Source organism: Genypterus blacodes, unplaced genomic scaffold, assembly GCF_046128005.1.
Source record: "Genypterus blacodes isolate CSIRO-AG114 ecotype Tasmania unplaced genomic scaffold, CSIRO-AGI_Gbla_v1 ptg000629l_1, whole genome shotgun sequence".
NCBI lineage: Eukaryota > Metazoa > Chordata > Actinopteri > Ophidiiformes > Ophidiidae > Genypterus > Genypterus blacodes.
The window spans coordinates 12,501-28,068 of record NW_027467345.1 but is presented as its reverse complement, the minus strand read 5'-3'; the positions used below and the strand labels follow the sequence as shown (position 1 = coordinate 28,068).

At 47.1% G+C, this 15,568-nt stretch overlaps 2 protein-coding genes across 2 annotated transcripts; one reads left to right on the top strand and one right to left on the bottom strand.

The window, feature by feature from the left end:
* Nucleotides 1-2,480: 2,480 nt before the first annotated feature.
* sra1 (steroid receptor RNA activator 1) lies at nucleotides 2,481-5,269 on the bottom strand. The gene is made up of 6 exons (XM_076140493.1): nucleotides 5,065-5,269; nucleotides 3,760-3,870; nucleotides 3,345-3,425; nucleotides 3,118-3,254; nucleotides 2,941-3,049; nucleotides 2,481-2,860 (listed from the first exon to the last, which is right to left on the bottom strand). Exons 1-6 carry the CDS (start codon nucleotides 5,087-5,089, stop codon nucleotides 2,637-2,639), a joined length of 687 nt encoding a protein of 228 aa, XP_075996608.1. The 5' UTR covers nucleotides 5,090-5,269; the 3' UTR covers nucleotides 2,481-2,636.
* A 1,634-nt stretch (nucleotides 5,270-6,903) lies between these two features.
* apbb3 (amyloid beta (A4) precursor protein-binding, family B, member 3) lies at nucleotides 6,904-14,308 on the top strand. Its single transcript, XM_076140491.1, has 12 exons — nucleotides 6,904-7,307; nucleotides 8,670-8,833; nucleotides 9,173-9,225; nucleotides 9,623-9,671; nucleotides 9,836-9,982; nucleotides 10,070-10,197; nucleotides 10,764-10,878; nucleotides 10,981-11,062; nucleotides 11,378-11,461; nucleotides 11,536-11,651; nucleotides 11,960-12,139; nucleotides 12,208-14,308. Exons 1-12 carry the CDS (start codon nucleotides 7,259-7,261, stop codon nucleotides 12,445-12,447), a joined length of 1,407 nt encoding a protein of 468 aa, XP_075996606.1. The 5' UTR covers nucleotides 6,904-7,258; the 3' UTR covers nucleotides 12,448-14,308.
* Nucleotides 14,309-15,568: the final 1,260 nt, after the last annotated feature.

The following is a 15,568-nucleotide window of genomic DNA, read 5'->3' as shown; positions in this document are numbered from 1 at the left end:
TGTCATTCAGTCTTTACTACTGTAAAATAACAACATAGATGAATAAATGTACAGATTATTATCAACACTTCCTGTTGTTCCCATAGAGAGAACAAATGTATTTTTTTCATCATAACACCAAAGTTGGACGTACTTGCCGAGCTCCTCGTACAGCTGATACTCTTCAGTGAAACGGGTACAGATGACCGTTGCCATGGTGACCTGGCGGGGCGAGGGTCAGGGGGCTCCTGTCCGACGATGATAGCCTGTCTGTGTGTGTGTGTGTGTGTGTGTGTGTGTGTGTGTGGATGATGAAAGGTTTGGAAGATGAAGAGAAGCAGCGAGATGAGTGTGGAGGAAGAGAGGAAGAGGAGAGGGGATGAAGCAGAGAGAGGAAGAGCTGCGTCTCTCTCTGTCTGTCCTGATCTGTGGGAGAGACACAGAGATGATTTCAGCTGCTCAACCTACCCGCCCACTCCTCCATCAGCCAATCACATGCAACGCCTTCCAACACACACGCGCACACACAGGCAGTCGCTATAGCAACTGCATCTTCCATGCCTGTGCTGGAAAGGAGGACTGCAAACACTGCCAGCTCTGTCTCCATCTGTCTCTCTGTCTCCATCTGTCTCTCTCTCACTTGTCTGTCTCTCAGTCTCTCTCTACTGAGTACTATGAGTACTATGAGTACTTTGTTAAGTTCTGGCTCTGTTAGTCTAATAGTACTCCATTACTTCCTGTTCCTGTTTGAATCAGTAGTGTTACTGTACAAACTGTCACTAGTACTTATGATCAGTGCGCCTGTTAGGACCTCACTGCAGTGAGGACTTCTTCCACAGCTGACTGATGCTAAGTGCTGCTATTACCACTACAACTGCCAACTACTGCTTTTACTTTTGAAACAATTTCCCAGTTTGGGATCAATAAACTATATCTTTCTATCTATCTATTAACAAATACACGTTTGCACCATTTCAACAACTTCTTACTCTAAATACAGTTCTGTCTCTGTCTCTCTCTCCCTGCCTCTCTGTCTCTCTCTCCCTGCCTCTCTGTCTCTCTCTCCCTGCCTCTCTGTCTCTGTCTCTCTCTCCCTGCCTCTCTGTCTCTGTCTCTCTCTCCCTGCCTCTCTGTCTCTGTCTCTCTCTCCCTGCCTCTCTGTCTCTGTCTCTGTCTCAGTCTCTCTCTCCCTGCCTCTCTGTCTCTGTCTCTCTCTCTCCCTGCCTCTCTCTCTCTCCCTGCCTCTCTCTCCCTGCCTCTCTGTCTCTGTCTCTGTCTCTCTCTCCCTGCCTCTCTGTCTCTGTCTCTGTCTCAGTCTCTCTCTCCCTGCCTCTCTGTCTCTGTCTCTCTCTCTCCCTGCCTCTCTCTCTCTCCCTGCCTTCCTATTTTTAGATGTCCATCACTCTGGGGAAGAAGCTCTCTCCGTCTCTCCCTCTGTCTTTCTGTCACTCATCTCTTCCGCTTGGTTTATTCTCTTTCAGTTCCTCCTCCTCTGTCTCCTTTGGGAAAAAGAGATGAGGAGGAGTGCGTCTGATTGGTCAGCCCAGCTTGGAGCAGATCCTGCTGGAAGGTGTGGGGAAAAGACGCTGTCTCGTCTCAGTGACTTTGTCTCCACAATCACAAACTTCCCAGGCAGCAAGACTGTGCCTCTGTAGAACCTCTGCAGGTCTGCATGATCACAAAGCAAAGTGCTGGATGAAGACGACCTGCAGCTCAACTGAGGGGTCAAACTAATCCAAGACCACTGTGAGCCAGCAGGTCAGCAGGTCAGCCAGAGTCACTGCAGGTTGTCCCAGTCTGTGAGGGGGACTGAGCTCACTGACCACCAAGATCATAAACAATAAGGTCAGAGTTCATATCGACACTCCATCAATCATTCAGCTCCATTAGAGGTGGTAACTAAGCATAAAGGCTGGTCGGTGACTGATAAGTAGTATGGAAATTATTGCGCAATTCCAGTTTTCCTATTTTAGCCTGAGCTCAATGGAAAACACTTCAGGAACATCACACATCTGCTGAGTCACTCTGAAACTGGCTCACTAATAATCAATCACCACTCAGTACAGACACGCTGTGTATGAAGCCAGAATGACGTCACATACTGGCAGAACACTCACTCCTCTGCTGCCCCCTGCTGGACTGTGCGTGTGTGCGTGTGTGCGTGTGTGCATGTCCGTTTGTGCATGTGTGCGTGTGTGTGCATGTGTGTGTGTGTGTGTATGTCTCATAAGGGTTCAGGGAGGCAGTAGCTCAGTGGGTAGAGCTTCCGCTTGGGAACCGGAGGGTTGCCAGTTTGAGCCCCTGCCGAGGTGCCCCTGAGCAAGGCACCGAACCCTCAATTGCTCCCCCCTCTGCGAAGGGTGGTAATGTAATGTAAGTCGCTTTGGATAAAAGCATCTGCCAAATGAGCGTAATGTAATGTATGGGTTCTTAACCTTGAAGGTTTTTGTAAACATCCCAAACATCCCATCATGTATATCAATGAACTTTGACACCGTCGCTCCCACATCAGAAGACATTTATTCCAAAAACAGACAAACCAAACCCACCAAGACTCCACACCAACAAAGGTCCACCAGCTGATGCTCCAGAAGGTCCTGGGTCCACCTACATTACCAGCTTAGGTTTGTGGATTAGTGGATCTAAAATAAAAACCCTTAAGAATGAGGACTGGGAGACCCTGGTCTGGGTGGTTCAGCAGGATCCTGGACTGAAGGTCCTGTACAGTTCTGTTTTGGCTCTAAGAGCTCTGGGCTCAGCTTACGGGTCTCAGCTATGAGTCTCTTGACGCCGACCATCCACTGGCTGACCTCAGTCACGTGGTCCACCATCAAGGAGCGATGGATCTCATCAGCTGAGTCCCAATTACCAGACTGCAACTCTGCGGAGACAGAGACAGGCAGGAAGGTGAGACAGGCAGACAGACGGGTAATCAGACAGACGGGTAGGAGGACAGGTTACCCAGAGCGAGCGTGTTCATGCGTTTCCTGACCGGCACCGAGAGCCTCCCTGACCTCCAGCTGTCCTCCAGGAGGCGGAGCCTCTTTGCCACATCGCTGCAGACCTGAGCCTGCATAGAGGTCAGAGGTCAAGCAGAGTATGAAAACTAAATGTGAGCTTAGTTCTGTCCTCACTCACTGAGACTTCCTGTCTGCATGACTCCAGCGCCCGCCTCAGCATGGAGACCACGCCCTCTACATCAGGCTCGCTCTCTGATTGGTTGTCACAGGTGTTTGTCTGAGAGCTCATTGGGCACAGCAGAGGAGGGGGTGTGGCTGTGAGCGGGAAACACAAAGAAGACTCATAAATTAATACACAGTGATAACTTCACAGCTTTAGTCAAACACACTCCTCCCTTCTCTCACCTGGCTGAAGAGGAGGCGGGGCAATGCCACATAGAGGAGGAGCCAAGGGGCTGGAGGTGGAAGGAACAGTGGGAGGAGCTCCTGCATCCAAGAGACCAATCAGTGATAAGGGAGAAATAAGGTTCAGAGTTCAATTTCACTTTTACAGGTTTGTGAACAGAAACGTTTCATAAATGTCCTCGGTCAGGGGGGTGAGGGGGGGCAGCGTGTGAGCGTGTGAGCGTGAGGGCGTGTGGGCGTGTGGGCGTGTGAGTCAGGGGCAGCGTGTGAGTGTGTGAGCGTGTGGGCGTGGGGGCGTGGGGGCGTGGGGGCGTGGGGGCGTGGGGGCGTGTGAGCGTGTGAGCGTGTGAGTCAGGGGCAGCGTGTGAGTCTGGGGGGCAGCGCGTGAGCGTGTGAGTAGTTGTTGTTATTTTACCAGCAGCTGAAGGAGGAGCTCTCCTGCTCAGGAGGTTCCTCTGTGGTCCACGGGCCTTCTGCAGGCCGTATGAGAACTGAGGAGGGTCATTCCAACCCCGCTCCTGGTTGCCTAGGAGACAGACACAGACGGATGACTTTAACCTCAATTTAGTTTTTGATGTTTTCAAATGGATCCGAAGGAAATTAATTTTCATTGGTTTGAATATTGATCAACCAATCATGGATTCTAAACTAGAGTATTAAATTATAGACTACATAAGTGAATAAGACATTTCAGACACTATTAACAGATTATATATATAAATAATAAATGAAAATACAGGTAAAACTCCACCCATGTTTTAATAAATGAACATTACATTTTGGTACTTTATGTAATAACTTTCCACAGCATTCTTAAAACAAACTGGAAGCACTACACAATACACACACACACGCACAAAGACAGACAGACACAGGGAAAGAGAGTGAGACAGAGAGAGAGTGAGAGACACACACACACAGGGAGAGACACACAGAGAGAAAGACACACACAGAGGGAGACAGACACAGAGAGAGAGACACACACACACATACACACACAGGGAGAGAGACAGAGAGAGAGAGAGAGAGAGAGAGCGAGAGAGAGACACACACACACACACACAGGGAGAGAGACACACACAGAGGGAGACAGACACACAGAGAGAGAGAGAGAGAGAAAGAGAGAGAGAGACACACACACACACAGGGAGAGAGACACACACAGAGGGAGACAGACACACAGAGAGAGAGAGAAAGAAAGAGAGAGACACACACACAGAGGGAGACAGACAGAGAGAGAGAGAGAGATAGAGAGAGAGAGAGACACACACACACACACACAGGGAGAGAGAGACACAGAGAGAGAGAGAGAGAGAGAGAGAGAGAGAGAGAGAGAGAGACGCACACACACACACACACACACACAGGGAGAGAGACACACACAGAGGGAGACAGACACACACACAGAGAGAGACACACACACACACAGGGAGAGAGACACACACAGAGACAGGTTTACAACACAAACTCGTCAGTTCCACAGAATGCGCGGCATGAAGCTAACCAGCAACACAAACAGGTTAAAGTTAGATGTTCTTTGAGTGACACACACGCTGAATAATGTCACATACGCGTGATAAGCGGTGACATGTTTCCCTCCTAAACACAAACACTTCGTAATCACCATGAGCGGGATTTATTGTTGTACTTTAAACTGAACTGAGGTAAACAACACGAGCCGCCGAGCTAACAGTTAGCATGAGCGAGCAGTGACTCTGACCTGGTGTGACGTAATGGTCCTCCATGAGACAGACAGACAGACAGACAGACAGACAGAGACGCACTCATGGAGTCATCATGTCAGGCTGAAAATGAAGAACGCTGCGGGAAAGATTGAAGGTTTAAAGTTTCGATCAAAGGGTTCTCCCAAAGTTAACACGCACACACAACTACGCTTCCATTCATCACTTTCAAAATAAGAGCAAGCTTTCGCAGCGGTGTGATTTTTATTTCATGGAACATAAAACAGTGTGTGACTTAACATGATCTTCAGAGAATGGAGTCAGAAAATTCACGACAGTAACTCGACTGGTCACGCGCAGAAAGCCCTTAAATGAAGTAAAAGACTAACTATTTAATTTCAATCGATTCCATTTCTACAAGTCTGCTTTTACTTTGTAATACACATTGCCCAAATACGGATATGCGGCTGTGTCAACGTGTTTCCGGGGCACGTGGACAAAATGTAAGGCTTCTTTTTTTCTTTTTATTCTTTATTAAAAAGTGTTGTTGCAGTAATGTGAAAGCTCGCCTGCATTTGTGATTTGTTGTTTATGCTTATAACTTATAACTTGTAAAAATTATATGTTGTGCTTATAACTTATAACTATTATTATATAACACGTCACACAGCAAAGCTCACAGTTGTTCTAGACAAGAACAAAATATCATTATAAATGAAAATATAGGTAAAAATCCACCCGTGTTTTAATAAATGAACATTACATTTTGGTACTTTATGTAATAACTTTCCACAGCATTCATAAAACACATTACATTACGGTCATTTTGGCAGACGCTTTTGTCCAAAGCGACTTACATTACCTTTACATACCACCCTTCGCAGAGAGGGGAGCAATCAAGGGTTCTGTGCCTTGCTCAGGGGCACCTCGGCAGGGGCTCAAACCGACCAGCCTTCAGTTCCCAAGCGGAAGCTCTACCCACTAGGCTACTGCCTCCCCAACACAATGGAAGCAATACACAACACACAACACACAACACACAATACACAATACACAACACACAATACACAATACACAACACAAAACACACAATTACACAACAAAAAACACAAAACACACAACACACAACACACAACACACTGTTCCCAATGCTGCTGTCTCTCTTCACTTAGTGGATCATATTTTATCCTTGTGTTTTCCTGAATTGTGGTCATTTTCTTGGAGTTGATGCCGTTAATTAGTAAGGAAGGTTAAATGAGCTTTATCCATCATATATTTACCAAAACTAAGCTCGAAACCTTATAAGTAAATTTTCTCGCTCATTCAGCTGCTTTATTGAGCCGGACTGACCGCCTGCCCTTTAAACCTTCTGTTGGTCCCTCGCCCTCCTGGCCTCGTTTCTCTGTCAAGGTTATTAATAATTAGTAATTAATAATTAATAATTATTAATTTAAGTATTAATCATGACTCATGAATCATTCATATACAGATTTAACTTGATATTCCAGAGCTTCATCATTGGAATGAGTCTTACACAATGTACAGATTCTTTGTGTGTGGTGTTTCCTGTGGTTGCAGTTTCTATACAGATTTTTAGGTGGCAACAAAAAAGTCAGATGACTAAATGTAGTGTGGGTTTTTTATAGATCAGAGGAGGAAACAATAATGGGAACATTACATTGTCTGCTTTAAATATTAAAACCATAATATGGTGCTGAGATTTTTTTTATTAAAAATTTTCACTGACTGAGTCATAGATGAAATCACACACACACACACACACACTCACACACACGCACACATGCACGCACAAACATAGGGAGAGAGGGAGGGGTAAGCGAATCAGTGATGTCATCAGGAGGAGAGAGAGGGAGCGAGAGAGAGAGAGGGTGAGGGCGAGAGAGAGAGAGAGAGAGAGAGAGAGAGAGAGAGAGAGAGAGAGACCGAGCGGGAGAGAGAGAAAGAGAGAGAGAGAGCGAGAGAGAGACCGAGCGGGGAGAGAGACCGAGCGGGAGAGTGAGAGAGGGAGAGAGAGAGAGACAGAGGGAGGAAAATTGACACAGGAAGAGAAACCGAGAGGGAAGGACAGAAAGGCGAGGGCAGATGGAGGGATGAGACAGACAGAGAGAAAGAGAGAGGACAAGTAGAAGGCTGTGACATTGGCTGCTGAGTGTGTGTGTGTGTGTGTGTTGGGGAAACAGCTGGAACACACACAGAGTGAAGGGGGGAGCCATGATGGGCAAGGATTACATGTTGGCCATCATCATTGTCAACTATGACGGTAAGTAAACACACACACACACACACACTCTCTCTCTCTGTCTCTCTCTCTCTCTCTCTCTCTCTCTCTCACACACACACACACACACACAACTCGTGTCATCCTATCCCGACTGGTGAGGACGTCCTCAGGTTTCCTCTCTCACCTTCACCATCAGCAAGATTTCAGTTCCATATTTAAAGGGACAGTACAACATTTTACTAACACGGCAGACACACTGTGTTCATTAAACTCTAGTTTAGTTTGACCATGAGTGAAGCATCTGGTCCGTCTAGTAACTAGATTGGCCAGATACTTCACTCATGGTCACACACTGGTGTAAGAACAGAGTGTAAACAGGGTCCTTGCTGCCCCTGATCCTGGTCCGGATGCTTTCCTTTCTGTTAATGAAGTCAGTGAGTTCCTCTGATCAGACATCATGGATGAGACCATGAGCCCTCACGTTTAAATTCACATTCAAGGTGACATAGACAAGAAAGACTCTACAGACTCTACAGACCCCACAGACCTCAAGGACTCTACAGACTCTACAGTCCCCACAGACCCCACAGACTCTACAGACTCTACAGACTCTACAGACCCCACAGACCCCACAGACTCTACAGACTCTACAGACCCCACGGACTCTACAGACTCTACAGACTCTATAGACTCTACAGACCCCACGGACTCTACAGACTCTACAGACTCTACAGACTCTACAGACCCCACAGACCCCACAGACCCCACAGACTCTACAGACTCTACAGACCCCACAGACCCCACAGACCCCACAGACTCTACAGACTCTACAGACTCTACAGACCCCACAGACCCCACAGACTCTACAGACTCTACAGACTCTACAGACTCTACAGACCCCACAGACCCCACGGACTCTACAGACTCTACAGACCCCACAGACCCCACGGACTCTACAGACTCTACAGACTCTACAGACTCTACAGACTCTACAGACTCTACAGGAGGACATTTACAGTCATGTGTCATTTGTCCCCTCAAGGCTACAGAGACACAATCATTGTTTTGAAAAGAAACGTATGTTAATTCTTTTTAGCTTTTAGCATTAGCTATGAGTTTTAGCATTAGCTCAACAAAGGGATAGTTTGTCATCGTGGGTGCGTTTAGGATTCATTTACTTCTATTATTATTTATCTTGTATTCACCCCCCCCCCCCCCCTCCCCGCCCCGCGCCCCTGCCATCATTATGTGGTTTTTGTATTGATCAGCTGATTCAGCCTCACGCTTTATTAATTATTCATCATCATCCTCTCCTATTTCTGCCCCCCCCCCCGCCTCATAAGACCCTAAACAGCTGCTGATGTTTACTGAATGTTTGTTTGTGTTTTTGTTTTATTGCAGACAACATCTGGACCGACCAGAACCTTCAGCTGGACCTGGACCTCCCCTCTGGATGGAGGACCATCAAAGACTCCACAGGAACTTACTACTGGCATGTTCCCACAGGCGCCACCCAGTGGCAGCACCCACGCCAAAGCAGCACGCCCCAGCTGAAGGGCAAACAGGTTTGATGAGTTTGGAACAGCTGACTGACACTTTATGATGAAAGTAAACAGGTCCACTTGGTGGAGTTATCAGTTTAGTGAGGCTAACCCGTATAGTTACTCAGCTGTGTCGTGTTAAAGCACAGACCAGTCTGCAGTGCAGGAAGCTCATGTTAGTCTGGGTTGTTTTATCCCACGTTAGCCCAGATTAGCCCAGTTTAGCCCAGATGAACCCAGTTTAGTCCATCTCATACTGGTTAATCTGACTCTTGTGGAGGTTGATCAAAGTTTAGCTGGGTTTAGACCACAGAGTCTAGTCCAGCCTGATGCTATTTGTTTTGTCCTCTGTTTGATGAGTAGGAGGAACCTGAAAAACAGACAGAGGGACCGAGACAGGGACAGCCTGAGGACAGGTATGTACAAACACACACACACACACACCCACACACACACACACACACACACACACAGACACACACACACACAGACACACACACACACCCCCACACACACACACACACACACACACACACACACACACACACACACACAGACACACACACACACAGACACACACACACACACCCACACACACACACACACAGACACACACACACACACACACACACACACACACACATACACACACACCCACACACACACACACACAGACACACACACACACACACACACACATACACACACACACACACACACACACACACACACACACACACACACACACACACACACACACACACACACACTTTAGCAATACATTCATACACACAGCAAGTTTGTTTTTCTCAGATCATCCTGGCATGAAGACGATGTGAGACGCTACGACCCCGACGCCAAGGTAACAACAACAACAACCTCTGTCTGTCTGTCTGTCTGTCTGTCTCTCTGTTTTATAGTGCAGATTAGTCGTATGATCTAATCTCTCTCTCTCTCTCTGTTTTTTACCCACTCTTTGTTTAATCTCTGTCTGCCTGTCTCTCTGTCTGCCTGTCTGTCTCTCAGTGTTTCTCAGTGCGTTCTCTGGGCTGGCTGCAGGTGGAGGAGGACGACCTGTCTCCTGGTCGCAGCAGCCTGGTTGTCAGTAATGTCATCCAGCAGCTGTCTCACTGCAGCCCGGAGCAGAGAGACAGGCAACAGGCAACAGGCGAGGTGAAACATCTGTCTGTCTGACGAGCCAGCTGTCTAAAAACCTTATGGACTGTCTCACTGCCAAACTGTCTGTCTGACTTTCTGTAGGGTCAGGAGATGATGCTGGTCCTGAAGAAAGACACTTTGACCCTGTTGGACCCTTTAGACCACGCCCCTCTGCACAGCCAGCCAATCATCAATATCCGTGTCTGGGGGGTGGGCTGCAACAACGGCAGGTGAGCCAATCAGAGAGCAGAGGGAGGGTTCAGGTTGTTTGGTTTGTGTCTGCCTGGTTGTCCGTGTGCTTGTCTGTCTCTCTGCATGTCTGTCTGTCTGTCTGTCCGGGTTGTTTCTGTCTGTCTGCACTAACACACTGACATTCTCTTTTTTTAACCACGCTTGTCTCCTCTTCATGGTCTTGGTCCTCTGCAGGGACAGGTAAACCCCTCCTCCTGTGTGAGCATGCTCAGTCACTCCATACATACCAACACAATGGAACCTGTGTACAGGAAGTAGCTGGCCCATCTGTGTGTGTGTGTGAGTGTGCGCCTATCAAACGTGTCACAGCAGATTCTGCTACGGACGCTCCGCCCACCATAATGTGATCGGTGGGTGCTTTGTAAACGCTGTTGTGAGGGTCGGCGATGCGATGCGGTCATCGGTTTGCTTGCTCGCGTCCTGGCGTGATTAGTAAAGGTCAGGGGTCACAGGAAGCCATTGACATCATCAATGATCCTGTAACGGTATGAAGGGATCGTTCCTTTACTTGATGCTTGTGTGCACGTGTGCGGGTTGTGTTCAGGGACTTCGCCTTCGTGGCCGGCGATAAGGACAGCTGTGTGCTGAAGTGTCACGTGTTCCGCTGCGACTCTCCGGCTAAAGCCATCGCCACGGCGCTGCATGACATGTGCTCCAAGGTTCACGTGTTCCATTCCTACTGCACGTTCACTAACACAACTCATTCATGACCCACATCATATCCTGTCTGTTTGTCTGTCTGTCTGTCTGTCTGCCTGTAGATGATGTCAGAGAAGGCTGTGATGAACCCGTCTCGCTCTCTGACCATGGACAGCATCTCACCTGAAGATCTGCCCAGACAAGGTGACCAACCTGCTGTAACCTGAAAACATCTGAGGATCACACCTGTCTGTCTGTCTGTCTGCCTGCCTGCCTGCCTGCCTGCCTGCCTGCCTGCCTGTCTGTCTGTCTGTCTGTCTGCCTGCCTTCCTGCCTGCCTGCCTGCCTGCCTGCCTGTCTGTCTGTCTGTCTGTCTGTCTGTCTGTCTGTCCGTCTGTCCGCCTGCCTGCCTGCCTGTCTGTCCGCCTGCCTGCCTGCCTGCCTGCCTGCCTGCCTGCCTGCCTGCCTGCCTGCCTCTATGCTCTTGGAGGGCTGACTCTCTCTCCTTGTCTGTCTCAGTGGAGGTTCTGGAGGCGGTGCGTCAGCAGGTCCAGAGGTTTGAGGTCCAGTACATCGGTAACCTTCCCGTGTCCAGAGCCATGGGTAGGACTGACACAGCTGACAGCTGCTTTCTGAGCTGTGATGATGTAATCATATGAGCATGTGGTGATGTGCAGGTATGGAGGTGCTGAACAAAGCCATAGAGAGCATCATGAACTCTACGGACAGAGACGAATGGGAACCCATTGTCATCCACGTCTCCGACAACATCCTGTCTCTGTGCAGGGGAGAGGTAAGAAACAGGAAACAGAACCTGAACCCCAGCTCCTGTAGGACAGAAACGCTGCTTTGTTTCCTCTGAAACTCCTCCAGTTTGTCATTGTTGTGTCCCAAATATCACCACTTATTGTTGAAAGGCCAGTGGGCGGAGTTTAACTACTCATGTGATACTCGTCGTCGTGACATCCAAGTCGGCTTTTTATCGGAAGCTTCTACTTCCTCTAAACTATCTGAGGGCCCTGTAGCTCCGCCCACAGACTGCACTGATGAAAGCGAGCAGCAGGTGGAGTTCTGCAGACGTGTGTGATGTGTGTGTAACAGGAAGGGGAGGAGCCTTTCTGGGAGTGTCAGGTTCGTTTTCTGACCTTTCTGGGCGTCGGCCATGACAGCCACACCTTTGCTGTGATTGTTGACGGAGGAACGCAGCGCTTTGAGTGTCACGTCTTCTGGTGCGAACCAGACGCCGGGATCATCTCAGAGTCCGTCCAGGCAGCTTGTATGGTGAGTGACCTGTCTGTCTGTGTCACAGTCTGTCTGCTTGTCTGTCTGACGTGTCCCTCTGTCCCCAGCTTCAGTATCAGAAGTGTCTCGTGGCTCAGACTCCGCCTCCCAGGATGAAGTCACGGCATTTGACCCCATCAAAGGTCAAACGGGCTAATTCCATGGATGGCTTCCCCCCCCTCTCCTCCCGTCACCACAGCAACGGTCCCTCCGCGGTGAGGGTAACCAAGGGAACCGGCAGCAGCAACATGAGGAAGGGGATGCTGGCGTTTTTCGAAACCTTCCGGAACAAACAGGCCACCTCGTAACGACGGCTGGAGCTGTAGGCTGTGAGACGCGTTCCTATTGGCTGTTCCTCCTCTACCACTGTCTGTCTGTCCGTCCCACTAACTGAACACCTCAGACTTTCTAAAGACAAGCAGGCTGAGATCTCAGTGTGAACTCTGCCCCGCCTCTCCGCGGTCCACTCCTCTGCTTCCACACTCGCTGCCTCCACTCCTGTTTGCTGAACCAAGAGAGATAACGAATCCTTCCACACCTCTGCTGGTTTGATGTGTCTCAGCTTAGCTTGGAGCTAATGCTAAAGCTAGCTCACAGTAGGCAAATGTCATTCTCATAGGTGAGCTCAGGGCAAAGTCATGCGACACCAGCCAGAACACTTTGTCTAACACGCTCACCTCACAGCTGTGGCACAGAGGTTCAGCTGTACGTTGATTCGTTTTTAGTTTTGTAGCCTGCATTTACATCTATGCCGCCTTATTTGCACAAAACCAAGAGTGAAACCGACATTTTGGTGTCATAAGATATAAATTGACCAATCACGTGAACCTGCCCCCGGTTCACCTACAAGAAGAAATTTGAGACTTTTAGTTAAAGACTTTTTACAGAACTTTTTGTTTCCAAATTTGCCCTTAAGACTGCGGCCTCTTTCTGCTAATGCTAATGCTAAAGCAAAGGCATGTGACCTGCAGGATTTTATTTTGAAAGGACAGGTTGCATTTGGATTTATTAGCATGTTACCTTTAGCGTTAGCTCTAGTCTCTGCTCCATGTGTGCGCTTATTACTCAACCGAACAGAACCGGACAGAACCTGAAAAAGTATCCAAATAAATTAAATAAATGTAAAAATGAATAAAAGCAGCATTTTGTATTTTGAAGTGATCATGTAACACAAACTGAGCGAAGGACATCATCATCATCATCATCATCATCCTCATCATCACATTATTTAATTTCTTCACCTAATTAAGTAAAAGCTAATATGTCAAACAAAAATAAAATGAATACAAAATAACTCAAACTAATAAGTGATGGAACATGATGTGATGTCATGTTTATATAGAAATTTACTGACACAAGCACAGAAAAGAAACTAAACATCCACAAATCCATCAAAAGTTAATTTTGTTGTTAATTAATAACACATTTTAATTTCTAAAATTTTAGGGTTAATGTTAATGCTAAAGTTTAGCTTTGGCCTTAACATATTAATGAGCTCAGTATAACACGATTTATGTCAGAGCTCAAAGGGTTAAACTGCTGCTGTCACTCATTCCTCCTTAAATTTCCCTTTAAGACATTTAGTAAATCCTGTGATTTCATTTATTAGCTACATGCTACTACTAGCAGAACTTGACACCATTTGTTAGCATATTAATGTTGAGCTGTTAAGATTTAGCACGTTAGCATATTAACATGAGAGATTAGCATGTTCCATTCAGCATCTTGGCATGTTAGAGTTCTAAAATGCTAATGTTAGGATGACATTATGTGCACAGTTAGCAGGTAAGATGCCCATGTTTAGCATTCTAGCGTAACATGCTGCTGTGTGCTTTCACATGTCTAATGTTGCCTTCAGATGCAGCTCATAAAAACGGCATTTGAGAAAACATAACAGCTGTTCAAAGACACATGAGCGAACATGTAAACTTGCAAACATGTAAACATGCTGCTAGCTTGTAGGTGGAGGTTCCAGCTGCCTCCTGATTGGCTGAGGCACTTCCTGTTTCTCTGCCGGAACATGTAGTCAAAGTTAGGCGAACCACATGCATGGAAACTCCCACAATCCTCTGCTGCACCATTTACAGATGACATCATAATAAAGTAACGTTCTGCTTATTTTTGTTGACATGAAGAAAAACAAATAAAAATGTCACAAACGTTTGACTCACTGGATGACAACATTTAAAAACTGATGTTTATGTAAAGTTTATTTCATTTTGATTCAGCTGGATGGAGAAACTGTAGTTTAAATTATTAGAAGGAAATTTGCTGACACAGCTTCACAAAATGAAACTATGATGAGAATAACAACAATTATCTGTGAAAACTTTATTTCTGCTAAATAATCACTCTGAAATGGACTCAAAAGATGGAGGGGAGGAAGGAATGCAGGAGGGGAGGAAAGAAGGAAGGAAGGAAGGAAGGAAGGTGGGGAGGAAGGAGGCAGCAGTGTTGGGATGCAGCCCTCTGACCTCACCCGTCCCTCGTGCCTCTACCAGCTGTCTGTCTGTCTCTGTCTCTGTCTCCGACTTCAATCTACAGATCGATCAGTCAGCGGGTGAAGTGATCAGATCGATGATCAGACCGGTGCTCAGCTGAAGGAACAGAGGTGAGTTTGTTTCGATCACATTTGCGCCGGGACGCACCAAGAAATGATCGACATGATCGATATGAGGCATTTATTAATCATGAAGAAAAACTTTATTGAGAAGAATAAGGACGAGAAAGCGCGCGCGCGCACACACACACGCGCTCTAGAGCCGGTGGACGCGGATCCTCCGCAAACAAACAGCAAGAAACAACAACAAACTTTCTGCTATAGTGTGGATGAGACAGACAGACAGACAGACAGACAGAGACAGGCAGACAGACATAGAGAGAGGCAGACAGACAGACAGAGAGAGAGGCAGACAGAGAGACAGACAGAGAGACAGACAGACAGACAGAGAGAGAGGCAGACAGACAGACAGACAGACAGACAGACAGACAGACAGACAGACAGACGGACAGACAGGCAGGCAGACAGACAGACAGACAGACAGAAATTATAAAGTAATAAAACAACATAGAAAATGACAAATACAGATAAAACACAACAAAAGTAAACATTTACATTTTCAAGCAAATATTTTGCAAAAACTAAATCTTAAATAAATTAAATGAGCAAAACCAAACAAATTTATCAGGATAAGAAAGTTTAACGTTCAGCAACCTGCTGAGTCTAAAGTGTTTTAATGAAGACTGTGTGATGAGAGAAAACTCTGTGTGTGTGTGTGTGTGTGTGTGTGTGTGTGTGGTGTTGGGGTTGTCATGGAAACCAGCACATTAGATTAGTGTTGGTATGAAGAATGTAACACAGTAAAGTCTGCTCTCATGAAGGCATGAAGTAGGCGGGGCCGAGCTAGAGCAACTATTTAACCCCGCCCC